We start from the raw sequence: 20472 nt of genomic DNA on the forward strand, positions 1-20472 counted from the left end.
CTTTCTTCCACCCCCCCCCCCCCCCCCCCCACACACACACACACACACACACCCTAAAGTCTGCAGCAGATCTCTCTCCCTGGCGTGAAATGTGCAGCGCTGGAGAAGTCTGCCAGAGCCCAGACGCTGATATTTCTGGAGCTCCCCGTGTCGAGTTGCACATCAGTGAGGACACGATAGGACGCAAAGATAGCAACACCCTGCAAGCAGGAAAATCTGAGCCGCTATTACTCTGTACTTGGCAGATAAGGCCGGATTGCAGGCCAGACCAATGTACTGTAAGGATCGGCTCTCTACACTCCTCGGCTCCAGGGTGACAGCTGTGCCGGTAACGTCCAACTGCAGTCTCTGGGCAGAACAGGCCTTTCCAGCAGGTTAAAGGATGGCTCTACCCCAAAAATAGACAACAAGCATTCTAGCCACTACTGCCTTGCTGCACTCTGCTCCTGCTAACCTATCCAAATCCACCGGGGGGAGTTAATAGGGAGTGGATGAGAGCCGGTGCGGTTAGGGCTGGTTCACACCACAGGCGGTGGCACGCATCTGATCGCTGGCACAAAGCGTTACCGCAGTGTCGCCCTATGAGGGCGTTTCCCCAGCAGCTCTGCGATTTTGGTTAAAGGATACTTAACCAAAGTGACCTGTGACATGAGATAGACATGGATATGCACAGTGCCAAGCACACTAATAACTGTTGTGGTCGTTGTTTTTTTTTGTTTGTTTTTTTTGTTTTGTTTTTTTTCTTTCTCTGCCTGAAAGAGTTAAATATCAGGTATGTAAGTGGCTGACTCAGTCCTGCCTCAGACAGGAAGTGACTACAGTGTGACCCTCACTGATAAGAATTCCAACTATAAAACACTTTCCTAGCAGAAAATGGCTTCTGAGAGCAGGAAAGAGATAAAAAAGAGGAATCTCTTATCAGTGAGGGTCACACTGTAGTCACTTCCTGTCCGAGTCAGGACTGAGTCAGCCACTTACATACCTGATATTTAACTTTCAGGCAGAGAGAGTAAAAGGAACACAGCACAGTTATTTGTGTGCCAGGCACTGTACATACCCATGTCTATCTTATCATGTCACATGTCACTTCAGGTATCCTTTAAAACAAATCTGTTAGATGCTTAAAGGAATACTATTGATTCACATATTTTTTTTTTTTCAATTGACACAGGAATTGTTTGGTAAGTGCTGTTAAGTACTGGTGTATACATATTCGTAGCAACTTCTTTGTTTACTGTTAGCAAAATACATTCAAAGTTTACTGTCGCCAAAACTGATGGCTGACTGAGCCATGAGGGGAGGGGAAATTCCCCTCACACTTGATCAGTTAACTCTGTGTAGCTCTGTGTGTGACAGAGAGAGACAGGACACAGGAGCTGCAGCTGTTGGGAGCTCTGTTTCTGACTGACGTGTCTGAAAAGAGCAGAGGAAATGTAACTAATTGTCACAGCTTTTTCATATTGTTTTTGCTTTCAGAGTTTGATATGTTTGATATTTGCTTTCTGTAGTCTGATATACAACTCTGGCTATGCATTGAAGCAGACACCCCTTCTGCAATTGATTTGTCCCAATATAGCTAAATCCTACCCTCAATAAATTACAGCTTTTGCCTCTGATATTTAAAAAGAAAAGTAGGAAAATGTTTACACAGCTACTTAGACATTATTTGCACACTGTCATTTTAGAACACTTGGGCATTGATAGTATTCCTTTTAAGAGAAAAAGACAGATGCTTACCTTGGTACAGGGAAGTGTCTGGATCTTCCAGAAGCTTCCACCATCCCCCTTCACCTTGCCGTTCCAGTGCTGCCTAAGCCCAACCCCCCGAAGGTTGTTCTCGTACATGAACAAGTGTGGTTACATTGCGCAGGCGTAGGACAGCTAGCACCTGTGCGATAGATTGGCGCTGCTGCACGAGCCCGTCTGGTTCTGTGCTACTACTGCGCAGACAGGAGGCGCCAGTATAATGCAGACGCTTGTTGTCAATGAGCCGGGATGGGGTTGTCCCAGGGAGGAAATTGTGAGGTGGAAGAGGACAGCTAGCTAAACGCTTTTTAATGTGTGAATGAAGCCTCAGCAGTGATTAGTGAGATGCAAATAATTTCCAATACATTCAGAATTGTGCATTTTTAAAAAAAAAAAAATTTTGTAATGCAGGTGTATGCAGGGTTTAAAGAGACACTGAAGCAAAAAAAATAAAAATATGATATAGTGAATTGGTTGTGTACTATGAATAATTACTAGAAGATTAGCAGCAAAGAAAATATTCTCATATTTTTATTTTCAGGTATATAGTGTTTTTTCTAACATTGCATCATTCTATAATATGTGCAGATTACACAACACTCAGCATTCAAAATGATTCTTTCAGAGCAGTCTGTGAACTAATGACCTCTCCTCTGCCAGAGGAAAAGGAATTTGTTTAGTAACAGTTGAGATAATAAAAGTCCCATAACAGCCCTCTCCATCCAGAGATTAATGGCTTTTTTCCATAGAGATAACTGGAGTTTCTTAACTCTTCCTGTACTGGAAACCATTACACTGATGTATCTGATCTTAATGTTTTATTTCTTAGCTGTACTACACATACAAATCATATCATAATTTTTTTTTCGCTTCAGTGTCTCTTTAAACCAATCGAATAAAGCAGGGGTGGGATCCGATTCCTCTTGCAGCTCATTGACTTTCCCTACTGGCATTTATAAATCTTTTGGGAATATCATTGGGATACTAACACATAATGAACATGCGCTAGGAGAGGCGGTAAAGGATAGTGGGAGTGGCTTGCTGTACTCCGTGGGGTCGCACAGAGTCGGGCATGACCGAATAGCAACTGAACTATACATAATGAAGGCCGTTTTGGGCTCTGTTCACACTTATGGATCAAATGCTGATCCTATAAAATCGGACCTGGTCATTGTTTTTTCATTTGTGTGTTGCTTTCCCTTCCCTGCCACCACTCGCTCAGCGTACCCGGCACCTGCTTCATCCAGGCCATCCAAAATTATCGCAGGCTACCCACACTTGCATTCCGCTCTTTGGAATGAACGGAATGATGTGAATGGATCCTATTGCTTTGCATCTGCTGCATTCCACTAAACAGAATTTTTTTTCCCTTTTTTTTTTTTTTTTTTTTTTTCTTTTCTCAATGTCAAGCCCCGCCTTTGCACTTGCCACCAAAATAAACCCAGGTTTGGTTTCTATGGGTGACGTCCTTCTGCAAATTTGTAGTCTTGTTGCTCCTCTTTGTAAACTCAAATCTGGCGTTGCACACCTCCAGGCACTCCACTCCCCCCTTTACACACACCCCTCCCCCTGGCAAATAGTATTTCCCATTTGGTGGGCGGGCACTGACTTGGCATGGGTCTGGTTAATGGCAATATTGCAGAGCCTGTTTTCTCAATTAAGTGCTTGAAGCCGTCAAAGAGAAGGTGTAAATGGGGACCCCCCTTCTCCCCGCTTTTTAAAATGTCCCGACACTCAGGTCCCCCTCTCCCCCTGTATTATGAGATAGGCCTTTCAACTTTTATTGTTATGAGTTTAAGGCTGTTGCGGAGGTGCGACTGTTCAGTGGAAACAGCTGTGGAGCCAAGTGTGGCAAGATCAGGTGCCAGCTGCAACCGCACGCTTCTGGCTGCCGATTAACCCTTCTGTTTCCAGAGACCCCCCCCCCCCCCACATATACTATACTGTAACGGTTGGGTGTCGAGCTCAGATGTTTGATTATGTGGTGATCTGCAGAATCACCAATAATGCAGACGCTATACCCGATTATGTGTGATCTGCAGAATCACCAATAATCCCAGTGTAGCAGACATAGAGCAGAGTGTGTAGTGATTTGGTGCAACCGTAACTTTAATGGTACAATGAGGCCTCACCAGAGGGGCTGGTGAGGTATAAACAGTACACAGACCGTGCACTGACGTACAACCTCCAGCAAGCTGGGGGAACAATACTGAAAAGGCTGAATCTCCCGAGGAGCGGGTGATACAGAATATGCTGCAAGCAAATGAACACCCGAGGGGCGGGTGAGTCAGACCGTACTGCAGCCTGCGAGACACAGTAATACTACAATGACAGGTACCTAACGAGCAGGCAATCAAGACTGGACTATAGCCTAACAGAACTGCTTCACCAGCGGAGCTAGCTTAGTAACACCTCACCAGTGGCGAGGGCCCACTGGTGAGTAGAATGGTCAGGCAGGCAAGGTTCGGCAACAGAGAGGTAAGTATCAGTACAGGATCGTGAGACGAGAGTAAATGTAGTCAGGCAGAGGTTCAGCAACAGGAAGGTACGTATCGGTACAGAATCGTGAGACAAGAGAGTAAACGGTAATCAGGCAGAGCTTTGGCAACAGGTAGGCAGATAGGCAAAAGTACAGGATCAGAAAGCAGGATCAGAGTCAGAGAATTCGCTAAGAGTCGTACACAGGAGATCAATACATAAGCAATATCCTAGTCTGGGTGTGAAGTCCTTGGCATCAACACCCGGGAACTAGTCTAAACAATACAATAGTTACAAAGTAGCAAAATCCTAGACTAGGTGTGAAATACTTAGCATCAACACCTGGGATCTAGTCTAAGGTCTGAGCGCTAACACGCAGAGTATTCACGACAACAGACAATGTAACAATGAAGCCCGGAGGCTTATAAAGCAGAGGAGACCTCACTGGCACGCCCCCTCTCATCAGCCAATCCTGGGTGCCGTGGGTCTCCTCTGACGTCAGCAGGTCAGCTGACGGGCTTCCTCCCCGCATAAAGGTCCCGTCTGTGCCCGCGCGCTAAGGCAACCCCCTGCACGGAAGGACGTTCCGTCCTCGGCGTCCTGGATGGAGGCAGCTGCGGCGGCGGTGCTGTTCGCCGCAGCTGTCTCGTTTCTTACATATACCCACCATATTCACTGTTCTGACCAATCGGAGCTCAACATTAGGAGAAAAAGATGGCTGACAAAGCAGCAGAGTTGTTCACAAACTATAACAATATTTATTAGGGACCTATCCCTGTATGACAACAATTAAAACCACACGGCAGGGTAGCAGACAACTGGCACCATTAACATATATAAATCAGACTTATCTGCATAAAAATAATTCAATATACACCGGCTAACCTGGTTAGTAATGTTACAGTACTCCATATCAGTATGGGAGAGCATATATCAATAAGGCCGCGGCCAAAATCCCAAGTAGGGCAATGATCACACCATAAGAACAGAAACTTCCTGCCCGTGGGTTGGACTTATCTGTTCTTATGGCTTGTTCATACTGAGACAGATTACTGTGATATTACTAACCAGCTTATTCTGTGTATATTGAATTACCTTTATGCGGATGAGTCTCATTTATATATTATTGGTGCCAACTGTCTGTGACCCTGAGGTGTGGTTATAATTGTTGTTATACAGGGATACGTCCCTAATATTGTTATGGTTTGTGAGCAAACTTTGTCAGCCATGGCTTTTTTTAACCCCCTTTTTTAATATTTATTAAAATTTTAAAGGTCTAGCAATTTAAAATGCATGTACACCGGTACAAATAAGTACATTTCTTCCAGAGTAAAATGAGCCATAAATCACTTTTTTTTTTCCTATGTTGCCCTTACTTACAGTACATAGCAGAAATCTGACTGAACCGGCAGGTTTTGAGCTAGTCCAACTCTTCATGGGGGATTCTGAGAATGGCCTTTATTTTTTATAAAGACACTCCCTGAAAAAGATTTATACAAAGATGCTGGCCAGCCTCCCTGTTGGCTTCACGCCTTTTTGGCAGTTGGATGGAGCAACAGCCATTCGCTAAGTGCTTTTGAAAATAAACAAAACCCTGAGACCCCCCTCCCCCATGAAAAAATGGGCTACTCCAAAACCTGTCGGTTCTGTCAGATTTCTACTACATATTGTAAATGACACCAAAATAGGAGAAAAGTAATTTATGACTCCTTTTACTCTGGAGGATGTTTACATGTATTTTTTAAATTTTATGATTTTTGCGATAGCGGTCCTTTAAGGGCTATTTCACAGTGCGACGTTAAAGTCGCACCTTACACCAACATGTAACGCACAGTAACTTACAGCAGTGAAAAATCAATGGGCTGTTCACGTTGCGTTGGTGTCTAACGCTGCACGTTAAATGAAAGTGCTGCATGCTATGCGTTATACACGTTTTTAGCTGCGTTAGACTGTTTGGACATGCTCAGTAATGTGTTTTTGTGTTTGTTTTTTTTCGCATGCGCCTTTTTCGTTCTATCACTGTGCGAGGAAAACGGCGCACCAGACGCTGGGCTAAATAACATCTAAGTTAGTCTTTCAATGCGTTGCGTTAGGGGCACGTTATGCGACCTTAACGTCACATCAAACGCAATGTCTTCCGGTGTAAGAGCCCTAATCGCATGACACAGTACATACAACATTATGCAACATGAAATTGAAACAGAATGCCATATACATAACTTTGTAAATTGACAACAAATAAGTAACGGTCGGCATATATAATATTGGCTACGGTATGTTTTCTGGTGTTGCTTTAAATCTGAGTGCCAAAGGAACCCTTTGCATTGAGGTTATTCAAACAGGCACTGGTTGGTCTAACAGGAGCCTAGTGACCCAAGGAGCCCACACCTGGTCACACACATGCATGGTGGATTTGCCATGGTTCTCCTTTCCTCCTGATGTGGATTACATATATGTATTTCCATGGCCAGCACGTTTGATGTGTATTGGCGGCTCTGTTTTCTTTGAGCTTGCGATCCGTGCATCTCTAGTGGCATAATTGGTTCTGATATGTAGCGGACAGATGTTGGAGCACCGCCAGAGTTCTCTTATGATCGCTCAATGACAGATTTTTCATAATGTTATGTCCTTATATTCTATTATTTATAACGTGGCAACAATGACTACAGGGGGAAAAAAGGGAATCTGTTGCTGCTTCTCTCCTCCCTGACATAAGTGTCCATCTCCGAAGCCCTTGGTTCTGACATCACACTGTGGGAGCCTTGTTGCATTGTGGGAAATAACAGCTGTTTCCAACTGCCAAAAAAAAGCAAACCTTCCTCTGATATCACCTGCCAGCAGTAAAAATGTCGCCATAAATAAATAAATTTTCAGAATGTAAATTGTGGATGGGAAAGATTTTACTATGGGCAAACACTGACTAAATAATTTAAACATAACAGTGTTCTCCCCAGAATTTTTTTCCAGCCGGGTGGCATGAAATAGTAGCCGGGTGGCATGAAATAGTAGCCGGGTGGCATGAAAAAGTAGCCGGGTGGGTCGAGATGAAAATGCAGGGCAACTCTGCTTACAGCATAGGAGGAGGTCAGGAAGTGAGCAGATGACAGCCGGGTGGTCACCAAATCTAGCCGGGTGGAGCACCCGGCTAAAAGAGCCTGGGGAGAACACTGCATAAATGTGTTATTATTGTAAAAATTAGGTTCTTTTTCTTTCATTACATTATTTTCACTGGAGTTTCTCTTTAAAAAAAAAAAAGTCTGATACTAGGGAAGCCCTCCCCAAAATACTAACTAAGTTGGACTATTTTGATTACTTGGACGCACGCACACACTTTTTAATATCAAGTGACGTGTTTTGAAATACTGTAGCTCCTGTTTTTAGTGCCCTCTTTTGCACAAAGATCACTGCGCTTGCTTGCACCCTGTAAGAAATAATCAGAACATGCACATAGTGCCCAGTACTGCCTAACAGGCTACAATAAACGCCTCGTTCCACACCCCAGGGGGTAGTGCCACCACCTTGATAAGGAACAATCTCACAGCTCCTGTGGGTGCACTCACCGGAAGCGCGTCTTGAGTTATTGCATATCACATCCAATCTTTCTCTAGCCAGCCAAGGAGTAGATCCAGCATGTGAAGATAAATCCGTTTATTAAAAGCTCTTGTAAATGCAGGCTTAGGCCTGGTGCACACCAGTGGAGTTTTTCTGAGCGTTTTGAGTTTTTAAATCTGCTGCTAATGTCATCCTATGTGTCTGTGCACACTGGAGCAATGAGGTTTTGTAAAAAAAAACCCATAGCAATTCCCAATGTAGCATTGTAAAAAACCCCATAGCATTCCCAATGTAATGCTATGGTTTTTTTTTACAAAACCTCATTGCTCCAGTGTGCACAGACACATAGGATAACATTAGCAGCAGATTTAAAAACTCAAAACGCTCAGAAAAACTCCTCTGGTGTGCACCAGGCCTCACAGATTGACGTGAAGGCTCCAACCGCGGATACTATAGAGCAGCACGATCAACCCGTTCCTCCTGCTTCCTACTCTGACGTCAGCGCATCTCCGACTCCTCCCTACGCGTTTCGGCACACCTCGTGCCTCATTCGGGGGCTGGAGATCGCAAACCGACGTCGGACTAATAACCCCTGCACCGCGCCTCCTCCGCTTTGATTTACGCCTGCTGCACCGCCCTCTACTTGTTGCTAGGCTGCCATCAGAGCGTGCTGGCTATAGTATCCCTGCGGTGCAGCGCACATAGTATAATTACACAAATACTAAAACCATTTAGAATTCACAATAATCATAATTCTACCCCCGGAAGCACTTTCCAAGAATTCTCTCATGAAACTTCATTATACGCAAATACAAAATATATACAAAAATTGCTTTACAATATCAAATTCATTCCCACCATTACTCATTATATACAATACATTCCTTCCCATCAATAAATCTGCTATTCATTATGTACAATAACCCATAGATATAAAAATCATAAATCCAGTGTCCATCCTACTTGCTACATATTTATTATTGCACTAATATTGCACAACACACTATTGTGGTGTTGTGACAGTGACAGTGCACCCTACCAATGCTAAAGTAATTTTTTTTCCAATTATCCATTCCCCACCCCTTTTGGATATTTTAAAGTGACAGTGCACATCAACAGTATTACATTACCTCTTACATCACCTTCTTAAAGGGAACCTTAACTGAGAGGGATATGAATGTTTCCATTTAAACAATACCAGTTGCCTGGCAGCCCTGCTGATCTCTTTGGCTGCAGTAGTGGTGAATCTCACACCTGAAACAAGCATGCAGCTAATCCAGACTGACTTCAGTCAGAGCACCTTATCTGCATGCTTGTTCAGGGGCTGTGGCTAAAAGTTTTACAGACACCGGATCAGCAGGCGAGTCAGGCAACTGGTATTGTTTTAAAAGGAAAAATGAATATCCTTCTCAGTTTAGGTTCCCTTTAAAGTGACAATGCATGCCATAACCATTAAAGTGAGTAGCACCCAATTTTTCCGTAAACTTATATAACTGTATATACTACTTAACAAAAACTATGATTCATATAGTGATTCAATACACCACACTAATATAGGGCCAGATTCTGGCCCTCAATTTTTGAACTTGTGCTCCCCTACTCCTAACCTAACCACAACCTTGGTACAATCTCAACACCTGCACCACCCCTAATTCCTGTATAATGTGCACATCTACAATTGACATCACTCCTAATTGTGACAATTCCCCATACCCTCTCCAGTGCCCTCTTTTATAAAGCACTTTCCTGGCAGAGAATAGCTACTGAGTGCAGGGGATAGATAAATAAAGGTGAATAGTTTCTATGTTTTGGCTATGGGACATGGAAAGACTATTAGAGAGAATAAAACATTTAAATCTTTATTTTTTGAACATGAAACTATGGAGAGGAAGCAGAACTGGAACGCTGTAGCGGGCATCCTGCGCCTGTCTGAGGTGTTTGTAGGTTGTGTCCATCATCCTCTCGCATGTCCAGCCCAGGCAGGAAGGTGCAGGTCACACACTGTGTCCACTCTCTCTCTTTTCCCAGATAGTAATTATGCCTAATAGCATCATAAACTCCCCGCCAGGCTGCGGCCAGTTGTGCTATTGTAATGGCACCAGAGAGGCGAGGGCGAATTAGAGGCCTTCTTGGCAGTCCGGCTTGTGTGCCGGGGAGGGGAGCCGTCCAGCGACTCCTTTGCAGGAATTGTCAGCACTTTCCAGTATTCAGGGAGGTTTATTTTTTATTTATTTATTTTTTTTCGAGATGAGCTGTGGGGAAAGTTTAGAGGAACTGTAACCAAGAATTAAACTTCATCCCAATCAGTAGGTGATGCCCCCTTTCCCATGAGAAAGCTATTCCTTTTCTCAAATAGATCGGGGGGGGGGGGGGGGGGTCTGTATAGCTGATATTGTGGTGAAACTCCGCTCAGTGTGATGTCATGACCTAGGTCCTAACAGTTTGCTGTCTGTGAACCTTGTTGCATTGTGGGAAATAACAGTTTTTTTCAACTGCCAAGGAAGCAGTATCTTCCTCTGTGCAAGGAACTCTCAGTAACAAACATTCCGTATAGATCACCTTTCCTCTTGCTGAGGCTGTATAACCTGAGGCACTTTGTCCCCCTCCCCTCTCTCACGGAGGCTGTATAACCTGAGGCACTTTGTCCCCCTCCCCTCTCTCACGGAGGCTGTATAACTGTCTCTCCCCCCCCCCCTCACGGAGGCTGTATAACCTGAAGTGCATTGCCCCCCCCCCCCCCCCACGGAGGCTGTATAACCTGAGGTGCACTGCCCCTCCCCCTCACGGAGGCTGTATAACCTGAGGCGCTCTGTCCCCCTCCCTTGTGGAGGCTGTATAACCTGAGGTGCTTTGCCCCCCCCCCCCTTGGACTGTGTAACCTGAGGTGCACTGCCCCCCCCCCCCCCCCTCACGGAGGCTGTATAACCTGAGGCGCTCTGTCCCCCCCCCCCCCTCACGGAGGCTGTATAACCTGAGGCGCTCTTCCCCCACCCCCACCCCCACGGAGGCTGTATAACCTGAGGTGCACTGCCCCCCCCCCCCCTCACAGAGGCTGTATAACCTGAGGTGCACTGCCCCCCCCCCCCCCTCACAGAGGCTGTATAACCTGAGGTGCACTGCCCCCCCCCCTCACAGAGGCTGTATAACCTGAGGTGCACTGCCCCCCCCCCCCCCCCTCACAGAGGCTGTATAACCTGAGGTGCACTGCCCCCCCCCCCCCCCTCCCCTCACAGAGGCTGTATAACCTGAGGCGCTCTTCCCCCCCCCCACCCCCACGGAGGCTGTATAGCCTGAGGTGCACTGCCCCCCCCCCCCTCACAGAGGCTGTATAGCCTGAGGTGCACTGCCCCCCCCTCACAGAGGCTGTATAACCTGAGGTGCACTGCCCCCCCCCCTCCCCTCACAGAGGCTGTATAACCTGAGGTGCACTGCCCCCCCCCTCACAGAGGCTGTATAACCTAAGGTGCACTGCCCCCCCCCCCCTCACGGAGGCTGTATAACCTGAGGCGCTCTTCCCCCCCCCCCCCCCCCACCCCCACGGAGGCTGTATAGCCTGAGGTGCACTGCCCCCCCCCCCCTCACAGAGGCTGTATAACCTAAGGTGCACTGCCCCCCCCCCTCACAGAGGCTGTATAACCTAAGGTGCACTGCCCCCCCCCTCACAGAGGCTGTCTAACCTGAGGTGCACTGCCCCCCCCCTCACAGAGGCTGTATAACCTGAGGTGCACTGCCCCCCCCCCCCCTCACAGAGGCTGTATAACCTGAGGTGCACTGCCCCCCCCCTAACAGAGGCTGTATAACCTGAGGTGCACTGCCCCCCCCCCCCCACAGAGGCTGTATAACCTGAGGTGCACTGCCCCCCCCCCTCACAGAGGCTGTATAACCTGAGGTGCACTGCCCCCCCCCCTCACAGAGGCTGTATAACCTGAGGTGCACTGCCCCCCCCCCTCACAGAGGCTGTATAACCTGAGGTGCACTGCCCCCCCCTCCCCTCACAGAGGCTGTATAACCTGAGGTGCACTGCCCCCCCCCCCCTCACAGAGGCTGTATAACCTGAGGTGCACTGCCCCCCCCCCTCACAGAGGCTGTATAACCTGAGGTGCACTGCCCCCCCCCCCCTCACGGAGGCTGTATAACCTGAGGCGCTCTGTCCCCTTCCCTTGTGGAGGCTGTATAACCTGAGGTGCACTGCCCCCCCCCCCCTTGGACTGTGTAACCTGAGGTGCACTGCCCCCCCCCCCCTCACGGAGGCTGTATAACCTGAGGCGCTCTGTCCCCCCCCCCACTCACGGAGGCTGTATAACCTGAGGCGCTCTTCCCCCCCCACCCCCCCCCCCACCCCCACGGAGGCTGTATAACCTGAGGTGCACTGCCCCCCCCCCCCCTCACAGAGGCTGTATAACCTAAGGTGCACTGCCCCCCCCCTCACAGAGGCTGTATAACCTGAGGTGCACTGCCCCCCCCCCTCACAGAGGCTGTATAACCTGAGGTGCACTGCCCCCCTCCCCTCACGGAGGCTGTATAACCTGAGGTGCACTGCCCCCCCCTCACGGAGGCTGTATAACCTGAGGCGCTCTGTTCCCCCCCCCCCCCTCACGGAGGCTGTATAACCTGAGGCGCTCTTCCCCCCCCCCCCACCCCCACGGAGGCTGTATAGCCTGAGGTGCACTGCCCCCCCCCCCCCTCACAGAGGCTGTATAACCTGAGGTGCACTGCCCCCCCCCCACAGAGGCTGTATAACCTGAGGTGCACTGCCCCCCCCCCTCACAGAGGCTGTATAACCTGAGGTGCACTGCCCCCCCCCCCCCACAGAGGCTGTATAACCTGAGGTGCACTGCCCCCCCCCTCACAGAGGCTGTATAACCTGAGGTGCACTGCCCCCCCCCCCCCTCACAGAGGCTGTATAACCTGAGGTGCACTGCCCCCCCCCCCCCACAGAGGCTGTATAACCTGAGGTGCACTGCCCCCCCCCCCCCCCACGGAGGCTGTATAACCTGAGGTGCACTGCCCCCCCCCCCCCTCACAGAGGCTGTATAACCTGAGGTGCACTGCCCCCCCCCTCACAGAGGCTGTATAACCTGAGGTGCACTGCCCCCCCCCCTCACAGAGGCTGTATAACCTGAGGTGCACTGCCCCCCCTCCCCTCACAGAGGCTGTATAACCTGAGGTGCACTGCCCCCCCCCCCCCCACGGAGGCTGTATAACCTGAGGTGCACTGCCCCCCCCCCCCTCACAGAGGCTGTATAACCTGAGGTGCACTGCCCCCCCCCTCACAGAGGCTGTATAACCTGAGGTGCACTGCCCCCCCCCCCCTCACAGAGGCTGTATAACCTGAGGTGCACTGCCCCCCCCTCCCCTCACAGAGGCTGTATAACCTGAGGTGCACTGCCCCCCCCCTCCCCTCACAGAGGCTGTATAACCTGAGGCGCTCTTCCCCCCCCCCCCACCCCCACGGAGGCTGTATAACCTGAGGTGCACTGCCCCCCCCCCCCCACAGAGGCTGTATAACCTGAGGTGCACTGCCCCCCCCTCACAGAGGCTGTATAACCTGAGGTGCACTGCCCCCCCCCCTCACAGAGGCTGTATAACCTGAGGTGCACTGCCCCCCCCCCCTCACAGAGGCTGTATAACCTGAGGTGCACTGCCCCCCCCCCCTCACAGAGGCTGTATAACCTGAGGTGCACTGCCCCCCCCCCCCCTCCCCTCACAGAGGCTGTATAACCTGAGGTGCACTGCCCCCCCCCTCCCCCTCTTGCAGAGGCTGTATGAGTCACACTCTGATCCCAGCGCAGTAAATGCATATTTTGGAAGCAGATCGCGGCGTAATTCACAGCACAGTTACAAGTGTGGACAGGGCCCGGCCGTCACGCTGAGCATTGATTCTGCCTGCTCAGGCACATGCCCATCGGACATGGAAATTATGTGTCATTAAATAAATAGATCTGTCATAAACTCTATTGTGTTCTCCTCTCCAGGTGCCGGTCTTGGCTTGGGGATCGTCTTTTCCGTCATTTTCTTTAAAAGTGAGTATTTAACCCCCTCCTGTCTGTCTTCAGGCCCTGTTCTGTTTTGTTAATGCTAAGCTTGAAAAGGAACCCCAGGTGTGAGACCTATTGAAGCTGCCATATTTATTTACTTTTAAACAGTAGTTAACTGGCAGTCCTGCTGATCTTTCTGGTCAGTGGGGTCTAAATCGCACACCTGAAACTAGCATGCAGCTAATCCAGGCAGATTTGTCATGCATATCTCATTTGCATGCTTGTTTAGGGTCTATGTGTACCAGAGCTGAAAATAATAAAACCATTTTATACATACCTGGGTCTTCCTCCTGCTCCATCCGCTCCGATCGCACCCACACCGCCGTCCTCCACTGCCTGCAGCTATGGGAACCGGGTCCCGTCACTTACGTCAGTCGGAGCCAGTCTACGCAGGAGAAGTGCGCCCTCTACGTATCTCTCCAGTGGCTGCTAGAGAGATGCACAAATGACGCACTTCGCTTACGTCAGACTGGCTTCGACTAACGGGACCCGGTTCCCATAGCTGCAGGCAGCGGAGGACGGCGGGGTGGGAGCGATCTGAGCGGATGGGGCTGGAGGAAGCCCCAGGTATGTATAAAAAACTTTTTTTTATTTGCAGCTCTGAGTAACGTACTTAACTAAAGTATTAGAGGCAGAGGATGAGCAGGACAGCCAGGCAATGTGTATTGATTTAAAGGAAATGAACATCTCAGCATCCGTATCCCTCTCACCTTGTGTTCCCTTTAGGCCACTTTCACAATGGGACGTTGCGTTTGACGCGACGTTAAGGTCGCATAACGTGCCCCTAATGCAGCGCATTGAAAGACTTTAACTTGGACGTTATAGTACATTCTTTAGCCCTGCGTTTGGTGCGCCGTTTTCGTCGCACAGTGATGGAATGAAAAAGGCGCATGCGTTACATTAAAAAAAAAATTACTGAGCATGTGCAACACACAACGCAGCAGATTTATTGCTAAACGCACAGCATGCAGCACTTTCTAAATATTGTGACACGTTACACACAACGCAACGTGTGCACTGAATGTTGCACAGACTTAATATTGCTGTGCGTTAGTCCACGTTAAAACATTTTCTAACGTGCGACTTTAACGTCGCACTGTGAAAGAGGCCTAAAACAGCAAGTCATACATGTAGAAAAGACATTTTAATGTTTGTACTTTCAGATTACTCTCCTCTTGCAGCTGAGCATCACAGCCAGGGCAAAGCCCCTCCCCCAGCCTGCTGATTGGACCATGCAGATTATCCATCTGCCCACAATGCTGCTCTCACCCTTCCAGTCTGTAAATACAGCTGTACAGGGATTGCAGCAAATAGCTTTGGTAGGACATGCATGCATACATGCATGCATACATACATACATACATACATACATACATACATACATACATACATACATACATACATACATACATGAATTACCAAAGCAAGCGTAAATGCAGTGCTGTGGAGGTGGAGAAATTTTGGGTACCTGGAGTTGGGGAAAAATGTACAATCTCCGATTCCTAATAAATTTAAACTGTAATTAAGAGAAAAAAGATAAAATGTTCAATTTCTCAGATAATATTCATCAGAAATAATTTTAATTTTAATAGCAGTGCTTCGTCCACAAAAGTAAAACCAAACAAAAAACACGTTATTTGTGCTGCTATAATAAAGCAATCATCATATTCATAAAGTCCGAAATACATATCTGATTGTGACTGTATATAGGTTGTGTACACAGGAATCTTTTATGTATAATAAATCACATCTCTGCTGTAAGAAGAAAGCCTGATGCAAATAATTCTGCATTGATGCAGGTTTATGCAAATTTTGTTTGCAAATGTATGCAATTCCCTTTGCTCATGAAATTAGTTAACTTGATAGGTTGTTAAATTTGGGGATGGTGACTACAAATCCAGTTACACAGTAGTAGTGAATCTGCTGAGAATATTGTGCACATTGAATGCTTACTGTTATCTGTCACCCGCAAACCTGGTTCAGATCGTGCATGAAGAATGTGTAATAGAGTGTAATACTAATATAATCAGACGATGTGCCAGGGCTTTCCATTTGGCAATGACAGGCCAGCTTCCTGGCAAGGAGCTTTTGTTCCCAAAAGCAGTGACCATATTAATGTCTTTGGACATTTTAAGGTATACAGTTAATTTATGCGCCTGTCTGTGGCATGCTGTGACATAGGCCCATAAGCAATACATTTTTTTTTCACCTGAGTTATCTACTAGGGGCTCTATTCACAAAGGGCAGTTCGGTAAAATCAATTTGTTCGGTAAAATACCTCCATTCAATATTTTACACTTTTTTTTTTTCCCTTTTTTCCAAATTCACTAAATATTGTGCGCATGAGGCAGAAGTTCGGTAATTTACCAAACACGCCTCAATTAACTAAAGCCCTGCTTGGTAAGTGTCACTTACCAGCCCTGTAGCAGGTCAGCGGTGAGGCAGGGAGCTGTGTGTATGAGTCAGAGGTTTCTGTCCAGTGCATCCCCTGCACCACTTTAGATGTGCTGCAGCCACCAGGGGGAGCTCTTCTGTATACCATAAGGATTTTTACATCTAAAGGGATGCAAAAAAGCCCCCCTCCAAAAGTCACCTTCCTCTGCTCTGATACAGTGAAAGTCCCGCCCGATACCCCTTTCTTGCATAAACATGGCGGCATACATATGGGTTAGGCCACGCCCCCCTGACCCCATAGGACAGACTTCTCTATAAGACTGAACAATCCCCACCCCCTCCGCCATTCTTTTTTTCTGTCCTCGATGGACAGGTTCTCTATGACTATTTTTCCTTGTGTTTTTTTTTTTTTTTGTTTTGTTTTTTATTTTTCCCTCTGTTTACCTCCTTTTTTCCTTTTTTGGAGAGGTATATAGTGGTGCAGCGGTTTCTGAGCCTCTTCCGCTTTTCAAACCGGCTATAAAACCTTTTAAATAAAGGTAGAAGCCGTGTGACTGCCCTGGGTGGGATTTGGGGCTGGGAAAGGATTGGCCAGCACAGCTTCCTTTTTAAAAGCAGGAAGAGACTGCAAAGAATGTACAGCCATCGCGGAGAGGCAGCGTTGGTGGCAGCGTTTAGCAGCCGGTACCACGCTCCTGGCCTTCTAAAGTCTCCTGATGCAGAAAGATACCTTCCTGGTTTCCTACTCCTCTTCGGATTCAGGTAGCATTACATCTAGCTTTTGAACAAAGGGGCAAAGGTAATTGCTGGAATGATACTGATGGAGAAAAATTTTGTTTGTATATTTTAAAGGTGAAATGGATGATTCAATTCCAGGCACTTCTGCTGGGGTATCCAGGTAACAGGATACTAAATGTATCCTTATCTCTGGTTTGTGCACTGGGTGTTCTTTTTTCAGCATTATCTTAGATCACCTGGTTGCTGGGCAGTATACTTAAAAAGAGTGCTCTTTTTCTCTCTCTCTATCTTTTTGTGCATTATTATACGGATTTTTTTAGTGAAAACACCACGTTTATCTCTTTGTGTTTTCACAGTCCGTATGAGGGAGAAGAGGGACGTAAGATCACTAAAAGCAATCAGTCCTTTTCTGGGAGAAACTTATCACGCTCCCGATCTCGAGATAGATATGAAGATTATCTTCAATCAATCAGATCTCCTAGAAGAAATTCTCTACATGTGGACTCCTTTCAAAGAAGGAATACATCTAGAGACTTTGGCTACAGAAAAAGCCCCTCTAGGATCTCACCAGAGCACCGTTCAGGGAGAGGCTATTATGATAACTACAGAGAAAGATCACCTAGAAGATATGATTATTATTACAGGCGTTCTCCTGCACGCCCCTCATATTATGACAGATATGACTCTGATTATTTTTCTCCCAGGGGATATCGTTTTGCTAACCATTCCCCGGGAAGGCAGCAAAGAGAAAGGTCGCAATCCCCTAACTCGGAGGATATGACCCGTTATAAAAAGCCGGACCCAGACTTATGCTGGTCTTGTGCGCAACCAGCGTTGCCTAACAAAAGAGTCTGCGAATCCTGTTTTTCTGAACTAGCTAAAAATAAAGAAGCAGACAATGAACAAGTATTAACTTATATACAGCAGGCAGTCCAGGACACTTTTCAAAAAATGTCAGCATCCCAGACAGTCGCCGCAGCAACGTCTGCGCCAACCCAACCGGAGGAATCGAGTTCTCAGGGTGAGCTTCCTCCGATTGGGTTTGATTTTGCATTAGTGCCAGCTTTCGTAGAGGCAATAAAATCAGCAATTGAGTGGCAGGAAGAAGAGGATTCGCAGCAGGAGCAGGATAAATACTATCCGCACCTTCAGTCCAAGCCGAAATCCTTTCCTTTTATGAGAGTAATAAAGGACATAATACTAAAAGAATGGTCAAAGCAAGAGAAGCCTTCCTTAGCAAATAGATTCTCAAAGCTCTATCCATTGAATACTGAAGAAACAAAATTTATTGATAGTGCTCCTGTGGTAGATGCTTCTATCATGAGACTAGCGAAACACGTAACCCTACCTATGGATAACGCAGTTCTATTTAAGGACCCATTGGATAGGAAAATTGACTCTGATTTAAGAAAAGCCTTTCTGGCCGCTGGAGCGGCGTGTAAGCCAGCCATAGCTTTGACCTCCCTGGCCAAGGCCATAAAGATATGGGTAGATAACGTGGAAGTCATGTTGAATTCAGACACGGATAAAGATATAATCATAAAGGCATTAGACGAATTGAAACTCACTGGTGATTTTGTCGGGGAAGCAGCTATAGACACAATAAGATCCTCAGCAAGATCAATGTTACACACTGTCACAGCGAAGCGAGCACTCTGGCTAAAGCCTTGTTCTGCAGATCAAGCATCCAGACATAACTGGTGTAAAATTCCTTACGATGGGACTCATCTGTTTGGCCCAGTTATGGACAGAGCCATTTCGGTAGTTACGGGAGGAAAGACAAGATTAATTCCACAAGATAGAAAACCTAAGGAATATAGACAGCAAAATTCAAGAAGGTTCTTTACAAATAGATTCCAGCAAGCACGGTCATACAGACCAGGAAAGCAGTTTAGTAGAAACTGGAGAGGCACGCAGTCAACATTCCTCAAGACTAACAGGAATAAAGCAACCCCTTCTACGCAGCAGAATAAAAATTCGTTTTGAGGGTGCGGCCACTCAAGAATCTCCGGTAGGGGCAAGACTTCGTCTCTACTGGAGATCTTGGGTGGAGGCCATAGAAGATCCGTGGGTTCTGAAGACACTAAAGAGGGGTCATATGTGGAGGTTCGGGAGAACCCCTCCCGTAAGTCGTTTCATCATGACAAAGGTTCCACAGGACGAACAAAAATATCGAATCCTGATAGATTATGTCCGATCATTGGAAAAGGCAAAAGCGATAATTCCAGTTCCGATAGGGGAAAAATTCAAAGGAATTTATTCACCACTATTCTTAGTGCCAAAATCAACAGGCAATTGGAGACCGGTCTTAGATCTAAAGTTTCTAAACCGTTATATAGAGATAAGGCATTTCAAAATGGAATCCCTACAATCAATAATCCCTATGATTCAGGTGAACGATTGGATGTCATCTGTAGATCTGGCAGACGCATACCTCCATATCCCAATCAATCAACACTACCAAAAATTCCTACGTTTCGCTGTCCAAGGGAAGCACTATCAGTTCCAGGCACTGCCGTTCGGTATCTCTACGGCCCCAAGATGCTTTACAAAGGTCCTACTACCAGTGATAGCTTTTCTCAGGACACAGGGATTACGGATTTTCCATTATCTAGACGATATACTTCTTCTAAATCAAGACAAAGATATTCTTCTTTCTCATCAAAAAAAGTTACTAACAACACTGGAGAACTTGGGATGGTTAGTGAACCTAGGAAAAAGTCATCTTATTCCCTCACAAGACATGGTATTCCTGGGGGCCAGATTCATAACAACAGAAAACAAAATCATTTTGCCACAACAAAAGGTTTGTTTAATTCAAGAAAAAGTGTTGCAAGTCCTACAAACACGGAGATTATCGGTGAGGCAGTGTATGAGCCTATTAGGGACTTTGTCATCGACAATACTGATGGTCAGGTGGGCCCATTGGCACCTGAGGGTTCTACAGAATTACTTTCTGAGGAAATGGAACAGGAGAAGTTTGAAGCAGATATTATTCCTTCCGGAACAAGTGATTTCGTCCTTGACTTGGTGGATGGCCAAAAAGCATCTTTTGAACTGTCATCAAATTCAGCCTTCAACGCCACTACTGATTACCTCCGATGCAAGCGGTTCAGGTTGGGGGGCTCACTGCAACGGTATCCACATGCAAGGAAAATGGATGCAGCCAAGCAATCATGTCCCGTCAAACATCCTGGAATTGAGAGCGGCCTTTATGGCCCTAAAATCTTTTCACTTTCTAGTCTACAAAAAGAATGTGTTTATTAAGGATAGACAATGTAACTGCAGTTACCTACATAAAAAGACAGGGGGGAACTCAGAGCTTAGCTCTGCTTCAGGAGACGAGCAAAATAATGAATTGGGCGCAGAAGAATCTGGCCAATCTGTCAGCAACCTACCTACCGGGGACCAGCAATCATATAGCAGACCATCTGAGCAGGACATTTGCAGATCAGAACGAATGGCGATTGAACGATCAAATATTCAATTGGATTACAGAGCTATGGGGCAGACCGGAAGTGGATCT

The 20472-nt window shown here is 47.0% G+C and overlaps 1 protein-coding gene across 1 annotated transcript in view; it reads left to right on the plus strand.

Annotated features, from left to right (window-relative positions):
• Positions 1–20472, plus strand: part of MICOS10 (mitochondrial contact site and cristae organizing system subunit 10) — an 87940-nt gene that overhangs the window by 56518 nt on the left and 10950 nt on the right. Inside the window, exon 2 of the mRNA XM_068243167.1 lies at positions 13752–13799. Coding sequence (XP_068099268.1) covers positions 13752–13799 — 48 coding nt within the window. The remainder of the gene's footprint in view (positions 1–13751; positions 13800–20472) is intronic.

The sequence above is a fragment of the Hyperolius riggenbachi genome, chromosome 6 (genome assembly GCF_040937935.1).
Source record: "Hyperolius riggenbachi isolate aHypRig1 chromosome 6, aHypRig1.pri, whole genome shotgun sequence".
NCBI classification, from domain to species: domain Eukaryota; kingdom Metazoa; phylum Chordata; class Amphibia; order Anura; family Hyperoliidae; genus Hyperolius; species Hyperolius riggenbachi.